Source organism: Medicago truncatula, chromosome 6 (assembly GCF_003473485.1).
Source record: "Medicago truncatula cultivar Jemalong A17 chromosome 6, MtrunA17r5.0-ANR, whole genome shotgun sequence".
Taxonomy (NCBI): Eukaryota; Viridiplantae; Streptophyta; class Magnoliopsida; order Fabales; family Fabaceae; genus Medicago; species Medicago truncatula.
Genome location: NC_053047.1, coordinates 11,673,692 through 11,695,554, shown reverse-complemented (window position 1 = coordinate 11,695,554; position 21,863 = coordinate 11,673,692). Strand labels below are relative to the sequence as shown.

The 21,863-nt window shown below is 33.5% G+C and overlaps 2 protein-coding genes across 3 annotated transcripts; both read left to right on the top strand.

The window, feature by feature from the left end:
• The first annotated feature begins 1,176 nt into the window (after nucleotides 1-1,176).
• Nucleotides 1,177-3,565, top strand: LOC112422521 (uncharacterized). Of its 2 annotated transcripts, none has more exons than XM_039827196.1 (2): nucleotides 1,177-1,463; nucleotides 1,605-3,565. In XM_039827196.1, the coding sequence occupies exon 2, from the start codon at nucleotides 2,678-2,680 to the stop codon at nucleotides 3,467-3,469; it is 792 nt and encodes a 263-aa protein (XP_039683130.1). In that variant the 5' UTR covers nucleotides 1,177-1,463; nucleotides 1,605-2,677; the 3' UTR covers nucleotides 3,470-3,565. Both variants share the same exon structure in this region, with proteins under 2 accessions (XP_039683130.1, XP_024641304.1).
• Nucleotides 3,566-19,056: 15,491 nt separating this feature from the next.
• Nucleotides 19,057-21,863, top strand: LOC25495969 (heat shock 70 kDa protein 18). Its single transcript, XM_013596235.3, has 2 exons — nucleotides 19,057-19,360; nucleotides 20,050-21,863. Exons 1-2 carry the CDS (start codon nucleotides 19,147-19,149, stop codon nucleotides 21,723-21,725), a joined length of 1,890 nt encoding a protein of 629 aa, XP_013451689.1. The 5' UTR covers nucleotides 19,057-19,146; the 3' UTR covers nucleotides 21,726-21,863.

Here is a 21,863-nt window from a genome sequence, read left to right as displayed (position 1 = left end):
ATTTTATTTTTAAAAATATATTTTCATTAAAACTGAAAAAAAATCCAAAAATATGATGAAGATGTTCATCATCTTCATCTTCTTCCTTTGAATCTTCATCATCTTCTTTAAATAAAATAAAAAATTCTACTAAAATATATCTCCAAATATCGTGAAATAATCTTATATTCACCTCAAGTCTTCTTTTAAACACAAAAATCAAAACCTTAATTTCACAAATGTTGCAAGGCAGATGGTGGAGGCTTAGTCACTGGCGGAAGGGTTATACTTTACGAAATTTAAGATTGTTCTGGAAACAACAAAATTGATGTGCAAAGCTGCTCTCAATTTTGAGGTTATTTTTATGCCGGACTTGAATATTGAGTTAGAAAATAATAATAATAATAATAATAATAATAATAATAATAATAATAATAATAATAATAATAATAATAATAATATAAAGCGTGACAATTTATATAACTAAATCTTTTTTTTTGTGATGAAACTAAATCTCTTTCTCTATAGGTTTTGATTTTTGTGTTTAAAAGAAGATTTGTGGTGAATATAACATTCATGATATTTGGAGATATATTTGTGTAGAAATTTTTTTGATTCAATGAAGATGATGAAGATTCAAAGGAAGAAGATGAAGATGATGAACATCTTCATCATATTTCTGGATTTGTTTCATTTTTAATAAAAAAATATTTTAAAAAATAAAATTATGTATTTTTTTTAATAAAAAAAATGCGAAAAAAGATGTATATGTGCTTTTATAAGAGATAAAAGACCTAAGTGTAACAAAAAAAAAAAATAAATGACCTTTAATGTAATAATGTCTATAATTAAATAAAAATTAAAAGTATTAAAAGTTACCTTATGATTATAAATAACTCAATTTTCTTATTGATAAGAGGTTTTAGAAAAAATAGTTAGTGATAATAAGCAAGGAATAAATGAAGATTTTGATGCACATTTTTACAATTTTTTTTTATAAATAGACGAAAAGGCAAAGCTATTGTAAACTCACACACACAAGTGGATGTACCGGGATTCGAACCCCGGTCATGGCATCCGGCTTAACAATTTTGGCATTTGGTCAGTTGAGTTAAAACTTCTGAAAATAGTAACCAAAACCGTTGCAAACAAAATCAAATTGATCCTCCCGGATGTGGTTGATGAAGAACAAAGTGCCTTTGTGACAGGGCAACTCATTACAGATAATGCTCTCATTGCTATGGAGTGTTTTCATTGGTTAAAAAAGAAGACAAAAGGGAAGAAGGCTATGATGGCCTTAAAGCTTGACATGGCTAAAGCATACGACAAGATGGAATGGGGTTTCATAGAAAAAGCTCTTTTGGCAACTGGTTTTCCTCAACAGTTTACTTCTACAATTATGAAATGCATATCCACAGTGTCCTATCAATTCCTTATCAACGGGCAGCCCAGAAACATCATCTCGAAAAGAGGAATCCGCCAAGGTGATCCTATATCCCCCTATGCTTTCATTTTATGCGCTAATGTTCTGTCTGGTATGTTGCATAAAGAAGCACAAAGCAAAAATATCCATGGGCTGCAGATTGCTAGGGGTGCCCCAAAGATAACTCATCTTTTTTTCGCAGATGATAGTCTCCTATTTTCCAGAGCTAATCAGAAGGAAGCAGACACAATCAAACATGTCCTTCATTCATACCAAATTGCTTCGGGTCAGACGGTAAGCTTGGAAAAATCTGAAGTGTCATATAGCCGAAATATGTCTGAAATTGAGAAAAATATGATCTGTGATAGGATTGATGTAAAGGTTGTGACATCTCATTCAACATACCTTGGTTTACCTGTGATTTTTGGTAGATCAAAAAAAGAGATTTTCTCTTTTGTCAAGGATCGGGTTTGGAAAAAGATTAAGGGATGGAAAGAAAAATGTCTCTCTAGAGCTGGTAAGGAAACTCTTATTAAAGCTGTTGCCCAAGCGATTCCAACATACACTATGAGTTGTTATAAATTCCCGGTTTGGTGTTGTGATGATATTGAAGCAATGTTAGCCAAATTCTAGTGGGGTACTGATGAAAAACAAAGGAAGATTCGCTGGCTTAGTTGGGATAGACTGGGCAAAAACAAAGACAGAGGTGGCATGGGTTTTAGAGGCCTTGGTGATTTCAACAGCACTCTTCTGGGGAAACAGTGTTGGAGAATGATTAGTAACCAAGAATCTTTGCTAACCAGAATTTTCAAAAGTCGTTACTTTCCCATAACCGAATTCATGGATGCTTCAATTGGTTATCAACCCAGTTATGCATGGAGGAGTATGTTCAGCGCTAAAAATGTGATTGAAAAGGGAGCTAGATGGTCTATAGGTGATGGTCAAAAAGTGTTATCGAACCAGGCTGGTTTCAAAATTTGTAGCCCCAATGTGTTTTTGGCTGCTGAAGCGCGTGTTAGTGAGCTGATAGATACTGAAACTAAAATTTGGAAGAGGGACCTTATCAGAAATGTATTCTCACCTTTTGAAGCGAAACAGATTCTCAATATTCCATTATCTTGGAGATTGCCTGCAGACAAAAGAATTTGGCACTAGGAGAAGAATGGTAGATATTCAGTGAGGTCAGCCCATCATCTCATCAAAGAGACTGATTCAAAGGAGTGTCCAGAAGCTTCATCCTCAAATGATCAAGAACTTTGGAAAGCGATTTGAAGGATGAAAGCTCCTCCTAGTGTTCAGAATTTTCTCTGGAGGTTGGCCAAAGACATTCTACCAACAAGGAGCAGATTGCGAAGAAAAGGTGTGCTTAATGATACTATTTGCCCCCTCTGTTTTGAAGAGGAGGAAACTCCAGAACACCTGTTTATGTGTTGCAGATTTTCCCAACAAACATGTTTCTCTTTAACTCTAGGCCTTCATGTTCCATCCCATTGTTGTTTAAAATTATGGATGTCTGATTGGTTAAATAAGAAAGATCACCTAGCTGCGCAGATTTTTGGCATTACTCTATGGAAGATATGGCAAGGAAGGAACCAATTACTATTTCAACATCAGCAATTTAACCCGATCCAAATAGTGTTGTCTGCTGTGGATTTCATCTATGAGTTTAATGCTGCTAACATCACAGTAGCAGCTGTTAGCCGGGTGATTAATTCCCCTGCTAGCTGGTCTCCTCCCCCATCGGGTGCGTTACAATTGAATGTGGATGCTGCATGTTTCAAGGACGAATCTGTTGGGTCCGGAATGGTGATTAGGGACAATAGAGGTGCAGTGGAATTTGCGGCAACAAAGTTGGAAAAGAGGCAATTGTCTCCTAACCTGGCTGAGGCTTTAGCGCTTAGATGGTGTCTCCAGTGGATCCTAACAACAAACCAAGAGGGTAAATTCATCATTGAATCGGACTCAGAAGTAACAGTGAACTGCCTCAAAGGTCGTAACCTTTTAGCTGATGTAGATAATGTTATTTTTGTAGTGATATTCTCTCTAAGCTTCCCAATTGTAATGTAGTCTCTGTTAAAAGGTCTAAGAATGTTGTTGCACATTGTCTTGTTGGCATGGCAAAACAATTTGGATCCTGTTCTTGGGTGGGATATGTTCCTGAACCTGCAGCTTCAGCTGTTTGTACTGATTTGCTTTCTAATATATGAAATGCATGTCTGATTGTCAAAAAAAAAAAAAACACCTTATAAAATGAGAATTCTTAAATTTAAGAATGTCGTCTTGAAGCAACACAACCATATTTCACATAACAGTTGCTATAGTTAAGATGAATCAAATTATGTTGATGAACTATGCCTATATAAAATTTAATAGTAATGTAAATGTTTAATGCATTCTTTACAAACTTCTTAATGGTTTATAACTGTTCCGGACTTTCCCCAGCCCTAATCGCCGACTGAATACATGGTGGTCAAACAAATCACAATCCTTTCCGATTGGCTAGCGTGATGATTACATTTAGTTGTAAACATCTCTTAATTTATTTCAGTCATTTTTATCAATAAAAAAATTAATCAAAGCTAAATATGAAGAATAAAACATGTTTTCATGGTGCCGTTTAAGGTAGGAGATGTGAATAGGTTTTCTATGGTAGGAGACTATACGAAAGTTTTGCTATTAAAATAACTTGTGTTTGGTGGTGGTTGTACTTTGGTAACTTATTGTTGTAGGTAAATTCTATTTAAATTATTCATTTAACGGCAAGACAATCTTGGAATATCCTCTTAAATAAAAAAAAATTATTTTCCCATCAGATCTGTAATGATTACAACATCGTTGCTATTCCTTTGAACACCATTAATATAATGACTTCATTTTTTTCTTTAGAAAAATATAACGAGGAAGTTGAAAATACATTCACGTTTATAAGAATATATTATGAGTTTTTTTTTTAAATAATTGAATATTATTAGTCGAATGGTCAATACACAACAAAAGTAAAATAAGTTTTTAGTCCCGATAAATATATTAAATATTGTTTTTAGACCTCAAGAAAAACAAAATTGACATGTTTTAGTCCCTATAAATTAAAATTTGTTTAATTTTGCTTAAAGATTTTAATTTTTTAACACTTTTTTACATAATCCCAAGGCTACCATTCTATCACCAGCTTCATCTCTAACCTCTTCCACATCCACCATTGTTGTTGCACATCAAAAACACCATAACCCACACACATCACAAGTTTCAATTTTTCGTTAACAAGTTTCAATTCATTGCTTTTTTCTCTTCTTCTTCCCTTCTCATAGACATTTCCAACTTCATAATTTGTGGGTTTGACAAATTCGTGATTTAAATAAACTGGGGACATATAACATTTGAGAATTTCATGACTTAGGGATTTCTGTGTTTCATGATGACTATGTAGTTTGCTTTGAATTCGGGTATGAGGATTTGTGGGATGGAGATGACTATTGAGTTTCCCAATTTCAACCCAGAAAAAGTTATATAGAATCTGTGAAAAAAATCATCTTCATTTAATTAGGTCACCTCTACTGTAAATCATTACCATTCAATTGAATAAACTAAATCCTAGGATCCATATTCATTTTGTAAAGGAAGAAAAAAAAAAAGCTCTCTCACGGTATAGGTCTCCTACCGTAGCCTTACCCATGTTTTCATGATCATTATAAGCATTTTAGATTAAATTTCGTAAGTCAATGTTTATCATATGAAATTCATGTAATGATGATAAAATTGTTCCAAGTAAGCTATAGAAAATTTAAAGATACCCACTTTAGTACGCGAATTAGTATTCAACATAAATTGTTTAAATTTTAAGTAATTTTTACCACACAATTTTTTTTTTGTATATAAGCTAAAATTAAATTAATAAAATGGAAAATAAATTAATAGAAAAGCTTAATATTTTTTTGTGGTGGTCGGAGTTCGAACCCCGAACCTTAAATATATTATGTATTATCCAAGTTAACTGAGTTAAGCTCACGAGGACAGAAAAACTTATTTTTTTTTTGGTAGAGTCAGAAAAGCTTAATCTAAACCATATTTATGTGTTTTACTTTTAAACTATTACTAGTTTTAGACCCATGCGATGCACGGGAAGTTAGATATGACATTGATTAATAAATAAGGTAATCGTAAATGAAACAATAATAGTTGTAAGTTGAAGGTGAGAAAAACACAAGAAGGGGGGGTTGAATTGTGTTTTCTTTTTCTCTCTAAAAATTCTTCTTCTGATAAGACTTCAGAAGCAGTTTGTGAATGCTTCTGATGAAATGATCAGAATCAGATGTGCAGCGGAAAGGATCAGAGCAGAGAAAAGAAAGACAAAGACACAAGCAGTTATCCTGGTTCCTTCCACAACACGGAAGTAGTCCAGTCCCCCTTGCACTTCCAAGGAGATTTCACTATAATCACAAAGATTACAAATGCTTAATACTCTCTAAGTATGAGACTTCACAAAAATGCTCAAGCACACACGCAAGAGTCTTCTAATGCTCAAGCACTAAGCAAGAGACTTCTAATGCTCAAGCACGCAGGCAAGAGACTTCTTATCAAACAAAAATACAAAGAATTAAGTTTGACTTGAACACTTGATATACAATCAGTGGTGTTCACAATACAATACGTTAAAGACTCTAGACTTTTGAATTTCTAAGATGTATCAAATCAGTGCAGAAATTCAGTGTGCTTTGTAGAATCAAATTGACAGAGTTTTGGCGCTTTTTAACTTATGTATCACTATCTACAATCTTCAAGTCTTCACTCCTTTATATAGAGGCGTGAAAGAGACGTTGAGATAATTAGCACGTCTAAAGAGTCATTTGAAATCCTTTGATCATTCACCAGTAATCCTTTGCCTGATTTGGGTGTAGTCCTTTGAAGAATTAGCTTCAAATTCATTCCCATCTTGAAGGCACAAATTCTGCAGGCATAGCTGTTGTCTTGTCTTGTAGCGTGGACAAAAATAGAGTAGTGGAGGTAGTGGTTGTACACTTGTACTTTGTCAACTCTGTTAACGAAGGACAAATACTCAGTGCTATCCAAATGACCGTTGATACCTCCCTTTCAATTCTTCGTTCTTCTTAGATAAGGTTGAAATGAGAAACAGCTACTTTGGATCTTCAGTTTGAATTTACGGATTATATGTAGCTTCTGGTGTTGATTTCGCTTCTGATGAAAACCTTGCTTCTGATGACCTTCTGCATCTGATGAGCTTCTGCTTCTGATGACATCATCACTTCAGAAGCACTTCAGCTTCAGAAGCACTTTAAGCTTCAGACGCAGTTTTCTTCAAATGCTTAGAATTCTTTTGCTTTCTATTGTTCTTCCAAGACCTATTGAAATTACTTGACTAGCCTTTGGTCCTGTACACTTGAACAATTATTAGCAATAACCAATTGACAATTTTTAATACCTTGTTATCATCAAAACTCATTAAGGTTCATTGTGAAACACACTTTGTTCCAACATAAGTGAGCATGAATTAACGTGTCCAAAATAAAACCAATAAAAACTTGAAGTAATTTAGAATTCTCGTTATCACATCGGATAGACAAATAAAAATAACCAAATGCAACTACTAATATAAGTTTGTTTTGAGTAATAATATACAAATTTATGGATGATAAAGACGTGTCAATTCTCAACAATTGAATCGGTAAAACTCATTTTTGTGTCCATGACTTTTGGTGATTCCAAATCAAAAATTCATCATAAAGATGATGATAAACCTGGCATGAAATAAAATAAATTTGTATGATTATACACGATTGTTTTAAATGGTAGAAGGTATAAAGAGAAATACAAATTACATAACAATATATAAAAAAAAGTATAAGAAAAATGCATAACATATTGTTAATATGTGAAAAGAATTTAGTTGATAAGTTTTGACTTTTTTGTCAACAACAAAATTCTAAATATTATTTCTTACACACGCATGTGCGTCTATGCGTGCGTCTACACACAGACACACACACACACACACATATATATATATATATATATATATATATATATATATATATAGATCGAAAGAAAGGCATTATTTTAAATAAAAGTGCTTTGAAAAACATAGCTAGATGCGCACAACAATAAACAAATAGAATATATATACGAATATATGTATATGTGTAAATTATCTATCTTAAATTTTGAAAGACTTCTTTGTAGACAACATTATTAGTTTTGTTGGAGACACGTCCTTCGTCATTGCAAATCAGCATCTTCAGCCCATCACGTGAAGTAACGCGTGAAAGAGCAACATATAACTGTCCGTGTGAAAATATGGGTTTTGGAAGATATATTCCAACATTTTTAAGAAATTGTCCTTGACTCTTATTGATAGTCATCGTAAATGAGACCATAATAGGAAACTGTTTACGTTGAAACGTGAGAGGAAGTTTTGTATCAGATGGAGATGGAGATGGAGACAAACTCAATCTTGGGATATATACCTTTTATCCAATACTGTTTCCTGATATTATCTTTGCCTCAAGTACGAAATTCTCCATTTGCGTAATTATAAGGCACGTACCATTGCATAATCTTAACGGCTAATCAATATTTCTCAATAACATAATTGGAACTCCAACCTTGAGATTTAACTCATGGTTTGGCAAACCTGAAGATTTGACGGTGTTCAAAAATTCTAGAGTGAGAATCTGATCAGGACCATTAATATTTTCATCATGTGTAGACGGACTATCAACATTTAAGTATGTTTTTTTTTCTCACCAGGAATCATCTATAAAATGTAATTGTTCAGTGAATTATCATTGGTAGGTGCTAAAATTGCCCTATCTTAAAAAAATGAAATATCACTCATATTCTCCAAAAGTGATGGATATGTGCTATTAACAATTGAAGAAATTGGGTCACCTGAGTTCTTGATCAACATGTCATCTGGTATTTCAATTTCAGCTTCACCATCATTGTTGTCTTCAATATTTCCATCTCCAACATTTAAAATCCAGTCAGAGAACTCTTTGAGTTCATTGACATCAGAACATGAAGATCCAATTTGAAGCCTCATGGTTTTGGTCAATTTTAAGACTCGACAATGTTTTCAAAGGCGCGATGAATTAATGTTAGCATCAACAACATCATGTCTTGGTGCTCTTGGAATGACCGGAAGAATTTGCCTGAAATCACCACCCAAGACGACCACTTATATATATAGAGAGAGAGAGAGAGAGAGAGAGAGTGGATTAGTTTGGCATAAAGTGCCACATATCTAGGAAAAGTTACTTAACAAAAACAAACAATAGATGAGGGTAGGTCAACAAATTAGGAAAGTTAGTGGAAATCAAACTAAGATTATTATGAAGAGAAAAAAAAAAAGGTTAGATTCTATTTTGATGAGTCTATTTGTTATAGACTTTTTAAGAAGTAAAAAAAAAATCAATTTTAAAAGTGTGCATCCAATTGTTACAATTTGTAACAAAAAATAGAATCTATGTTACAATTTGTAACAAAAAATAGAATCTAAAAAAATTTCCCAAAATAAGAATCTAAAATTTTTTCCCAAAATAAGAATCAAAATATTGAAGCAATTATAAATAAGATAATTCATTTTATATAGTTGTATCCAAACAATTAATGGAAAACAAACTAAGATTATTATGAAGAGAAAGTGAAGATTGTGATGTCATTTGGGTGACCCCTTAGGTCAAAGATGCATTGCCAGTTTCCATTCTATCCCAAAATTCCAATAATTATCAATATATAATATATGTGTAATAACGATAGGTTAGTGCATACCCTTTCTTGTAGGTGCAACATTCTTCAATGTTGGGATTTATAAGCAACTTGGTTTAATCAAAAAAATAGGACGTACGATTAATTTGAAGTAAGATGATTTAATCGAAGGATGAAGGATGAAGTGACTTATAAATACTATTTGATGTTACTTATTTAGAGAGTTGAGAGATGATTAGTTTGGCATAAAGTGGCACATATGTAGACAGAGTTAGTTACCAAAGACAAACGTTAGATGAGATTTTTTCTTTTCTTTAGTGGTATAAATTTAATGAGAATTTTTTTTTTTGCAAAAGTTTGTTTAGAAAAACATAGTTAACAAAAACAAAAAAAAAAAACATATGGGGATCGGTGTTTATATTGCCAAATAAATAGAGAAAATAGCACTACCAAATAACAAACTAAGATTATGGAAGAAAAAAAAACGTATTTAGTAGTTTATGGCACAAAGTTAGCAAATGTTTGTTCAATTGCTTAAATATATGTTAAATAATAATAATAATAATAATGAGATGTCAATATTAAATTTAGCAAAAGTTTGTTCAATTGCTTAAATATATATTAAATAATAATAATAATGAGACGTCAATATTAAAATGACAAAATTAACCTCAATTTTTGGCTCCAAAAAGCTGTTTAAGACAACTTAAGACCTTTTATAAATAAGATTTGCCCAAAATAATACTCCCTCCATCTCACAATAATTGTCTTTTTACCCATTTTTCTTTTTCTCAAAAAAATTGTCACTTTAGACTACCAATGCAGCATTTATTATTTTTTTCATTATAATACCCTTATTTATTGAACTTCATCCAACTTAACTACTTCACTAACTATAATTAATAAGGGTGATTTAGTAAATGATACTAATTTTATCATCAAAATCAACATCAATTAATCTTTGGTGAAAACATATATTTGTTTTCCTTCTTTGTTATATTTTTCTCAATTGTTTATCAAAGCAATAAGTACCGTAAATCTTTAAACAAGTGTGATTTTTTTGATTAAATATTATATTGTAAGTCTGAATTTTGGACCAGTAAATTCACATTTACATAGATGTCAGGTATATATATAACATATCCTTGTAATATTTCTATAAATTTGTAGATTCTTTAGTTGATGGCAAGACTTAATGGCAAAAGAAAGAGCTATTGCATTTCTAATATTTGTGAAGTCTAAGTCGAGGCAAAGGGTAACTAAGCAATATTTGGTGATTTTCATTAGATCCCAATGATCGACCACCAAGATGAAATAGTTCAGCATATACAATTTAAGTTTCGCTAATCACTTTGAGTCGAATGAGAAGAAATGATCTCCTTAGGCTTCTTCGTTGGTGATCTTCACATTAGGTCTCTTATTCAATATAGTCATGAGAAAACCAAAAGAGAGACTTGTGTGAAAACTTACAATGTATATATTCATTAATGAAGGAAGAATTTGCATTTTTGTTTACAAAAAACTTTGTATCTCTATGTATATGCTAGCTAATCTTTATTGATAGACTGAAAAAAGGTTGAATGATGTTTTATATATGAATTTAAAGCTCTTCAATGTAATAATTTGTTTATATGAATTTAAGATACTAAGATCTTGTAATTTTATATTGTGTGAAAATTATAATCTTTGCCTGATTATTTTTAATAACTCATTATAGCATATTTATTCATTGTCAGTGGAAAAAAGGTGTACAAAAATTTCTTTGTTTCTTTTCCGCTTATGCTTAATAAACAACGACACTGTGAAGGTTCGTAAAATCATAAATTAATTTTTTTTTTTTGGTTTTCGCACCGGTCTCCGACCCACCAAAGTTGGACAACTAATCTGACTCATGCGTAGAGGCATGCGCACTGGTCAAACGTTGTTTCCACTGCGAATCGAACTCGGTATTTCCCGGGTATGTCCTTGGAATGAGCTTCTTGTCACTGAGGCCCAAACAACTTTGTTAAAATCATAAGTAAAATTTTGTACATGCATAAATTGAGAATCGAAGCCGGTCAGATTTTGTACACAATAATTAGATCCTAAGTTAATTTTATGCTATATAAATTGAAATGTTTAAATGAGAAATAAAATCTTTCTTTAATAAATTAAAAATATATAAGTTCTCTTAAATCTTGTCATCAATGATTTTGATATTTCATGTTGTACCTTTCCTACTGAATTTTTTTATACCCTCTAAACTAAGAACATGATAAAGGAAAAAACAAATGAGAGAGAGCGACGTGAGCTTTCGTGGTGGCCGGCCTACGTTTGTTCCGTGGCAACTGCGCCGGAGCTTATCTCCAGAGGAGAGATACATTGGGGGGATAGGGGTCCAGCCTGGGTGGCAAATATTGGGGGGATAGGAGTGATTGGTCTGTAGTTAGGTCTAGGAAGAGGAAAGCGACGCAACCGGAGGATCGAGGACGGGACAGGTCAAGGGTTTCAGCGCTGCATTGAAGATTCGATTCGCATATGGGGAGGTCGAAATGGATTCATGATGGTACTCTAGGGTTTGGCATGATTGTCGATTTGCACACACAGAAGGACTTAAGGAAACTGACAGGCACGGTGCACTGGTGCAGCATGGTATTGTTTTGGACGTAAATAATCGATACGAAGGCACAAAGGTTACATTTTACTTTACTAATATTCCAGAAGCTATGCCAGTGTTCCGTTTACGGCAATTTTTCGAGGTATGTGGTATTTTGTCCGATGTTTATATTGCCAGACAACTCAATTCATGCAGTCAGGTCTATGGTCTCGTTAGATTTGAGTATGTGAAGAATAGAGACAAATTAGAACACGCTTTGAATAATATCTCGATTGGTGATTTTCGAGTTTGGGCTCCAAATGCTAGGTTTGATAGGTTCGCGCAACATGATGAGGAGGTTAGGGTTTCTAGGCGTGGTGATGGGAAGGATGGGGTGGTTACACCGGTGGTGCTAACTCATGGCAATGGTGTAAAAAATGTGAGGGTGGGTAAGATGGAGGGTGAGGAAAGAGATAGGCAGGAGAAAAAAATTGAGAGGATTGCAACGGTGGATGTTCATGTAGGGAAGAGGAAGAAAAAAAATAAGTCGAAAAAATTAAAAATTAAAAAAGAAAAGGAATGTGAAGCTGAGGGAGAGGTGGGAAAGAAGGATGAGAATAGAGTGGAGGAAGGGAAGAAGGTGGAGGAAAGGAAGCAGGTGTGGATTTCGAAGGTGGAGAAGGTGAAGGATAGTGATATTCCGCGACCTGTTGAGAATCTTGGTATGCTCTTGTATAATTCAAAACCGGAGGATCGCTTGTGGGCTAATGGTAGTATGGTGTTAAAGGTGGTGAACGGAGATTCATAGTTATCCTTACAACAAAGGGTGAATGATGTACCGGGGGTGATGATATATGGAAAGTGTTTAATGAAGCTCTCCACTTTTTCGGTATGTTGTTCTCGGACTTGCATAAATGGTCGCATGAGGATGATATATATGAAAGGGGCACCTGGATTAGAGTTTATGGTACTCCTGTGCATGCCTGGAATGAATCATTTTTCAAAAAGTGGTATGGATTTTCTATAGGAAATTTAAAGACCCATACAATTTTTTTTACTATAAGCTTAAATTAGATTAATAAAATGGAAAAACATTAATAGAAAAGCTTAATCTAGACCATATTTATGTGTTTCACTTGTAAACTATTATTTGACCAAAATGATGTAATAATATTTCCCCAAAATCACTTCAAGCTTCTTCGTTAGTGATCTTCACCAACGAAAGAGAAAACCAAAAGAGAGACTTCTGTGAAAACTTCCAATATACGAGAGAAGCAACAAACGTTGTTTATTTATAATGAGATGTTGATATGAATTTTTATTACAGAAGAATTTGCATTTTTGTTAACAATTTTTTTTGTATCTCTATGTATATGCTAGCTAATCTTTATTGATAGACTAAAAAAAAGGTTGAATCAAGTTTTATATGAATTTAAAGTACCAAGATCTTGTAATTTTATACTGTGTGAAAATTAACGGGTGCGGTTTTGGTGTATAAGGAAATCCTTATGCACCTACATAAATTCAGAAATGGTTTTGGAGTACAACTCACAGAAATTATTTCCACAACAAAATGGTTTTTGCATAATTTTATACAAAATATATTATGATTTATGCAAGATGCTGGAAACCATTAAGTACATATAATGGTTTTGGAGTACAACTCACGGAAACCATTTATGGATTCCTTATGCACCATAACCGCAACCAAAATTAACATATAAGATCTTGTATAATAATTTGTTTATATGAATTTAAGATACTAAGATCTTGTAATTTTATACTGTGTGAAAATTTAAAATTTTTCCCAAATATTGCATATTTATCTATTGTAGTGGAATAAAAGGTCTGATAGTTACGGAAAAAAGGTGTAAATTTTTTTCTTAGTTTCTTTTCCACTTATGCTTAATAAACAATGACATTGTGAAGGTTCATCAAATCATAAATTAAATTTTGTACATACATAAATTGAGGATCGAAGCCGGTCAAATTTTATACACAATAAATTTGTATTTTTAATTAAGAAATAAAATATTTCTTCAATAAATTAAACAATATATAAGCTCTCTTAAATCTTGTCATCAATGATTATAATTTGTTGTACCCTGTAAACTAAGAATGGGATAAACTCCTAAGTTTTTGTATTATAACTATAACGGCCTATATCTAAAAACTATTACTCAATTTTGCCTCTAATCACTTAATCATGACTCTAAGGATGTAAAAGGGAATTTTTTTTTTTTTAAAGTAAATATGGAGCACCCAATTGTAAACTCATGCACTCGTGCAGCAAAGACAAAATGTAAAAAACTCAAAGGAAATACTATCTAACAAAGAGCTATATTCGAAATCAATAAAAGGAAACACCAAAAACAAAGACAACCCTTCGCACAACAACATAAACAAAATTTATACCAAATCCCTCAAACTTCCATCAATTTATCTGCTAGTTTCTCCACTTCTTCTGCATATTCTAGGCATGCTTCTCTGTTAATATTAGAAAAAGTGGGGATGGCATGGTTGTAAAATTCATTTTAACCCAAGGGTATGGTTGTAAATTTCATTTTAACCTAAGGGTATTTTGATAATTTCTATAAAATAATGGGGAGGCCATGGCCATCCCCAGTCCTCAAGTGGTCCGCCACTGGTATGATCAATGCCAATTTTTTAGGGGGAGCCAAATATTCATATCATGTATATATGATAAGCGTTTTCATGAGTAGATAGAAATTGTTGTCTGGGTTAGATGGTTGTTGTGCATAATAACTGCCACAAGGTTACTGGTTCAAATCTTGGGATACACTTTTTGTGAATAAAAATCAAAACGGCATTATTAAAACCAAAAAAGGAGCCACGAACTCATGGCCTCACGATACAAAAAGCCTTCAATTTCTGCTACGACACATGCGAAACCATTGAAATATGCCTAATATAATATTTATTAGATATCTGGGGGAGCCATGGGCTCCTATGTAAATCCGCCACGGGGTATGATTTGAATATTTAGGTTTAATATTTTTAATGCTTAGGATCCAAATGGTTTATAGGACTCTAATGAATATATTCATACTATAATGGATCATTTTATTTTTGGAATTAGGATTTTAGAATGGATAGAATGTGATAAAGGTTTAGAATGAAAAATTGATGTGTTATTGCTTTCAAAAAATTTAACATTTACAGATATACATGTAGTTGATAGCCTATAACTTTTTACCCGTAACTGATTATGCATAACGGTTTAGAGGTTGCTCAAGGTACTAGTCGCATTGGATTGTGCGTGAGGCCCATAATAAAGTTTCCCAACCTCCAAGGTTTTTGTTTCTTAAATTATAATATACGTGATTTAAATAATGATATGAGATTATTGCATATGTGATTTATTTGTAATTTGTATTCTTTATGAAATTGAGAGAACATATAATGACGAGTAACTTTACAAAGAGATATCAAAAGAGGTTACAATAATTAGTCTTCAAACATAATTCTACCTAAAGTCCCCATCTCTTCCCGTGACCAAGTGACTCAATCCTAATAGTGTTTCTCCAAGGTGAATCAATCTCAAGTCGCAACCCTAAAGTTTGTTGTCAAGAGTAAACTCTAAAAACCCTAGTTTTAGTGTTGGCTTCTAAACCCTTGTTTTCTGGCTCTCTACTTCTCCAGGTTTACTCTGATACAAGATTTATATCTATAGTAAAAGTATCCCGCATAAAATTAGAACAAATCCAGCCCATAAAAATATATTTTATTTTTATGCTAAAGCGAGATATCGGGCGCCGATTTTGCACAAGTAGAAATTCAATTTTGAGTCACTTCTACAACATTCTCCACCTTAACTCTAAATTTGTGATGATGTCAATTTAACCATCAACCACCTTGTTGCTCTCTCCATGCTTCACCTTCCCTTGCTTCCAACTACACCATGTAGCTCCACAAGCTTCCACTCAATCTCTTCAACCATTGGAATGCCTTCGGCGTTCTTGAAGACCATCCTTGCATCCAACTACACTAGGAATTTTAGGTAGTTCCAGAAGTCTACACCACAACCTCTTCAACCATCGGAATGCCTTCCGCCTTCATGAAGACCATCCTTGCATCCAACTACACTAGGAATTTTAGGTAGTTCCACAAGTCTACACCATAACCACTTCAACCATCGGAAAGCCTTCCGCCTTCTTGATGATTCACTTACTTCCAATTACCCTTGGTCTTTTCTGGTAATCCTATAAGTCATTCCATACATTCTTTAAACTCTAGAATGCATTCCTTCTTCTTGAAGAATTCTCTTGCTCACAACTAGAGCCTAGCACCCAAGGTCTCCATCGTCGTACCATTCCCGATGTCATCAACTCCACCACAAGCTGAGTTTTCTCTACCTGAACTAGCAAACGCGTACATCCACTATGACTTTCACCTTGAAACTCCACCTCAAAGGTTGAACATGAGTATTCTTACATCCGCCTCTTCAGACTAACCATGAGTATTCTTCCCACCGCCTTTCCAGAATGATGTTGAGTGTTTAACGTCTCTATAGACGATCACCGCTCTATAAGGCATCATTCCCAAGGTGAGAAACATCACCTTCTTCATCGTACCAACAACACACCACCAAAGCACTTTGTAATTTGACCACACAGATGCAGCAGTTGTTTCCTTTGCTACATCTCTCAAAACTTTATCCCTGAGGCACAAGACAATGGCACTCCTAGCCTTGTCCACCATCTCGGTCTTTACGTTTGTGACATCGTGACCGGTAACACACCTTCACCCTTCAAAGCTTTCTCACACTTTTGCTGTATTAACACTGGTTCCATCTTTACCTTCCATAACCCAAAATCATTATCTCTGGTAAACTTCTCAGCATCCCACTTCGAACCCATGGTACTTGATTATCGTTTGATCCTTGCCCCACGGTGGTCGCTTATGATAGGTCTTCTTACATTATTCTTAGCATGTTTTTCAGTTTATTTTAGTAGGATTTAGTAGCAAAAAGGAGGATTATTAGAATGATTGCATATGATTTCGAGACTTTTGTAATGTTTTCTATATTTGAGTCTGTAAATTCTAGTTTTTTACGAAAAAAAGCAATTTTAGGTTGCTTTTGAAGTAATTCATGAATAAATCATGCAAATCGGCACATCAAGAACATCCGAAGAATTGTGAAGATTCAAGAAACAAGAAAGAAGATTCAAGAGGTCTCATAGGACTTACAAATGGGAGGAATTTTGTTTCCAAAGTACCGAGGCAAGTTATTTGAAGACAAAGACCTAAAAATGACAAAGATACCATAGGAATTGTTGACCCTAGACGTAGGTATCCAATGGATGATACCCATTGGGTCGGGTGGTGCCTTACCGAAGTTAGGAATTAAATGGTTAGTAATTAGGGAAACAAGCACTTAGATGTCCGACTTAAAGCTATAACCTAATATATTAGGGTTGTTCGTTTGTAGAATTACTAAGAAAGTATAAAGAGCGTGTGCTATGAGTGTCATAAGATACATAGATGGACAGACCTAAGGGAACCTTGGCCTTCATTGCTTTGGGAAACACTGGAAAACCAATATAAAGTTTATGTTTCAATTACCTTTGAATTACAAGACCCCGCACGTAAGGATCACCGTGCGATCAGCAGGTGCAGTTAGCCATCGGAGGGTTAGGCCTAATTAGGTACCTAATGGATGATGCCCATTGGGTCAGGTGGTCGTGCCTTACCTAAGTAGGAACTCCCAATGATCTCATCACTTCTATAATCTACCTAAAATAAATAAACGCGAAATTTATATTACTTATTATCAAACAACAAATATACAGAGGGGATTCGAAGAATCCTAACCGCTTCTTACTTTTTTTGCAACCAAAAACAGGTAAGTTCGCTCTGTTGCAAACAGATAAAAATTGCAACCTAACTTTTATACCGTCAAACTTACAAAAATAATTAACAATAATTATTCAGACGAAAGGACAATCTCTGTGGATACGATACTCTACTTATTAAATAACAATGTTTGAATACATATTGTGTATCTTACTGTACCATTTTTCATATATCACGTATATTGCATGGTTAATTTTAACGATTAAACCCAACTATATTTATGTACGAAATGATCAAACAGTGGATCATTGATCGTGTATCTGAAGGAGCATTGAACAAGACGGTGGTCACTGTTTAATCAATTTATAAAAAGTAGGTAGAGATAGCAATAAAGCTGCCGGCAGTGTGGGGTTGGATTGAACAGTGTGTGGGTTGATTGTTTGTACTAAGAAAAAATTTCATTTTTTTTTATTTCAAAAATAAGAAGTTGTGTTCTTAAAAAAAAAATTGTTGGATGAAGGCAACTGGGCCAGACTTTTTTAATTAAATGTTTATTGGTTGACTGAGTCACATTTAATGACGTAAGTGTCAACTTGACTACTTGAGTATAAAGTATAAACACCAAGAAAAAAAAGAGAGTGTATTTCCTTGTTGCTTTGAAAAGGTCTTCATGATCACTTTATAAAGTAAGTTTAATTAGTCCCTCGTCCCAAATTCTAAATTGTTTCAACCAATTTACAACATAAAAAAAAAAAAAAAAAGCAATCAATATTGTATATAAAACAGAAATTAGAAGACTTTCCAATAATCTCCTTAATAAACACTCTCTTTGGCTCTTTTTATAAGAAAAAATAGATTAATAAAGGTTGATGTATTTAGTCTATATTATAACTAAATACAATAATTCTTGTAGACTCATTTGTTCCTCAGAGAAATAGTATGAAAAAGATAAATTAAAGATTAGATATAAGAAAGCTTAATGAGTAGTTTAAACTTTAAAGTATAGTTTGAAAAATTAAATTAATGTCATATTGGTATTGTAAAACAATTTATAATTTAAAACAATTTTTTTTTTAAATTTATAATTTGAGACAGAACGAGTATTATTAATTGAATAATTTTAGCATCTCTCATTTATCAATTAGTAGAATACTAAACTTTTCTTAACCCAAAAAAAAAAAAATTAAACTTTTGTGTCACATACGTCATAGTTCAACAGGCAAAAAGTGTTGAAATTGTTTGGCCGGACGTTATAACGACGTCTCCACTTTATATGTGTAAATTTATGATACCTTTGTCATTTCGTCTATCTAAAAAAAATGCTAAACTTTTGTTATTCACTTAAATGTTGAGAGATTGTTTAGAGTTCTTTTGAAATGAGTGTTTTATCCGTGTTTTAAGCTTGAGAGTTGAAATACTTTAAAGCATAACCCTATTATCGATGTTGACCAAAAGTAAGAAATTTTACAAGTCAACCAACGATTCATTCTTTGTGCTAGTGAGACTAATAATATTATAAATATGCACAAACCTTTACATTTATCCAAGCAAGTCAAACAATGATTTATTCTCATCATTGAATATTTCCTTCTCAAAACTTTGTTACCTGTGAGTGATTGCAAAGAAAGAAATGCCAGGAAAAGGTGAGAAAGTTGCAATAGGAATCGACTTAGGAACAACTTATTCTTGTGCTGCAGTGTGGAGGAATGATAGGGTTGAGATGATAGTGAACGACCAAGGGAATAGAACAACACCTTCTTATGTTGCATTCACTGACTCTCAAAGAATGATTGGTGATCCTGCTTTCAACATGGCTGCTTGCAACCCAACCAACACTGTTTATGGTAAATGCTTCTAAACTTAATTACTACATCTTTTAGGCTTTCTTGAATATGAACTCCAAAAAAGTTAAAGTGGATTCTTACAATTTTTAGAACATTTTTAAGGCATATCTAATATAGATCTTTCAAAAAAAAAAAAATTTAAAGATCTTTAGATTGTAAATTTATCATAATTTTAAGGTTTCAAAAGTCCTATTTTTTTAGGTTTCCCAAAGTGGTCCTTTTAAGTTTCAAAAGTCCTAAATAAGTCCTTTTAGTTTTTGAATCGTTTCAAACAAGTCCTATCGTAGATAGCATAGATGGTAATTGCTTCCTTTGAACTCATCTTTGGTACCAAATCTGGCTCCTAACACCCACTTAAAATTAGTCATCTTTTTAGACATGGCAAATGGTGGATAATGCTCTTTGTTGCTATCATCTGAATCATCACCATCATCCTCTAAAATGACTTGTTTGAAACGATTAAAAAATTAAAAGGACTTATTTGGGACTTTTGAAACTTACAGGACCACTTTAGGACTTTTGAAACTTAAAGGATGACTTTGGGAAAAACGAAAAATTTAAAGATCTTTAGATGCATTTGACCTAATTTTTTAAAAAAATATGGTGATTGTTTTGTTATTTATCATAATTTTTTCCAGACAGTTCATATAACTCTTGATTGTTTTCTGTTATTTTTCGTGATTTTGTAGATGCGAAGAGGCTCATTGGTAGAGAATTTAGTGACCCTATAGTTCAGAGTGATATGAAATTGTGGCCATTTAAAGTAATTGGTGGCATAAATGACAAACCCAATATTGTTGTCAATTACAATGGAGAGGAAAAACATTTTGCTGCTGAGGAAATATCATCAATGGTATTGACAAAAATTCGTGAGATTGCAGAAGTTTACCTTGGATCAACAGTGAAGGATGTCGTTATAACTGTTCCTGCTTACTTTAATGACTCGCAACGCCAAGCTACTAGAGATGCAGGTGTTATTGCAGGTCTCAACGTTATGCGAATAATCAACGAGCCTACAGCAGCTGCAATTGCATATGGTCTTGACAAGAAACCGTTTAATCATGACCATAAACATGTTTTTGTTTTTGATTTAGGAGGTGGTACATTGGATGTGTCTATTCTCACATTCGATAAGAATGGAATCACCACTAAAGCCACTGCTGGAGATACTCACCTCGGGGGACAAGACTTTGATAACACAATGGTGAACCATTTCGTGAAAGAGTTCTTGAGGAAGCATAAAATTGACATTAGTGGAGATCGAAAAGCCCTTAGACGGTTGAAGTCTGCATGTGAGAAAGCAAAGAGGATACTTTCCAGTAATACTGAGACCACAATTGAGATAGAATGTTTGCATCAAGGGATAGATTTCTTCTCACCGATTAGTCGAGCAAAGTTTGAAGAAGTCAACAATAATCACTTCAACAAGTGTATGGAGATTGCGGAAAAGTGTCTAATAGATAGCGGGTTGGACAAGAGTAGTATTCATGATGTTGTCCTTGTTGGCGGGTCTACGAGGATTGTAAAAGTACAACAAATATTGAGTGATTTCTTTGAAGGAAAGGAGTTATGCAAAAGCATAAATGCAGATGAAGCTATTGCATGTGGTGCTGCTGTCCATGCATCAATATTGAATGGTGATTTTAGTGAAAAGGTTAGCGTTTTGCGATCGAGGGAGGTCATTCCTTTATCCCTTGGATTGGAGAAACATGGGGGAATCATGTCAACAATGATTCCTAGGAATACCTTAATTCCTACCAGCATGGAACAAGTATTCACAACACATCTTCATAACCAAACCAATATTTTGATTCATGTTTACGAGGGTGAAAGAAAAATAACTATGGGGAACAACTTGCTAGGAAAATTTGTTTTGGAAATTCCCCCAGCTCCGGCAGGTATACCTCAAATCATGGTCAGTTTCCAAATTGATAATGACGGCATCTTGCATGTCTCTGCCACCGAAAAATTTCTCGGAGTAAAAAAGAATGTGACAATAAGAAATGACAAGGGAAGGCTGTCAAAAGAAGAGATTGAGAGGATGATCGAAGAAGCTGAGAAGTACAAGGATGAAGACAAGATGTATAGGAAGAAGGTAGAAACAAGAAATGCATTGGAGAAGTGTGCATATAACATGAGGAATGCCATAAACGATAAGGAGATTATGATGAAGCTTTCGTTAGAAGACAAGGAAGTGATCGATAACACAATTGATTCGGTCTTACTGTGGCTTGACGACAATGTGATTGTAGAACAACATGATTTTGAGTATTATACGAACTTACTTTCAAGTGTGTTTGATCCCATTATTTTGAAGATGAAAACGATGAGCCTAATGATAAAAAGAAACATCGGTTATCATTAATGGCGAAACTCATTGCAAAAAAGGGAATCGTTTATTTAGCTGGTCATACAATTTTTGAAGTTTTGTCAAATATGTAAAACTCCTTGCAAATTGTACTAGAAAATTTATGTTTAAGTCAACAATATAAATTCTTAGATA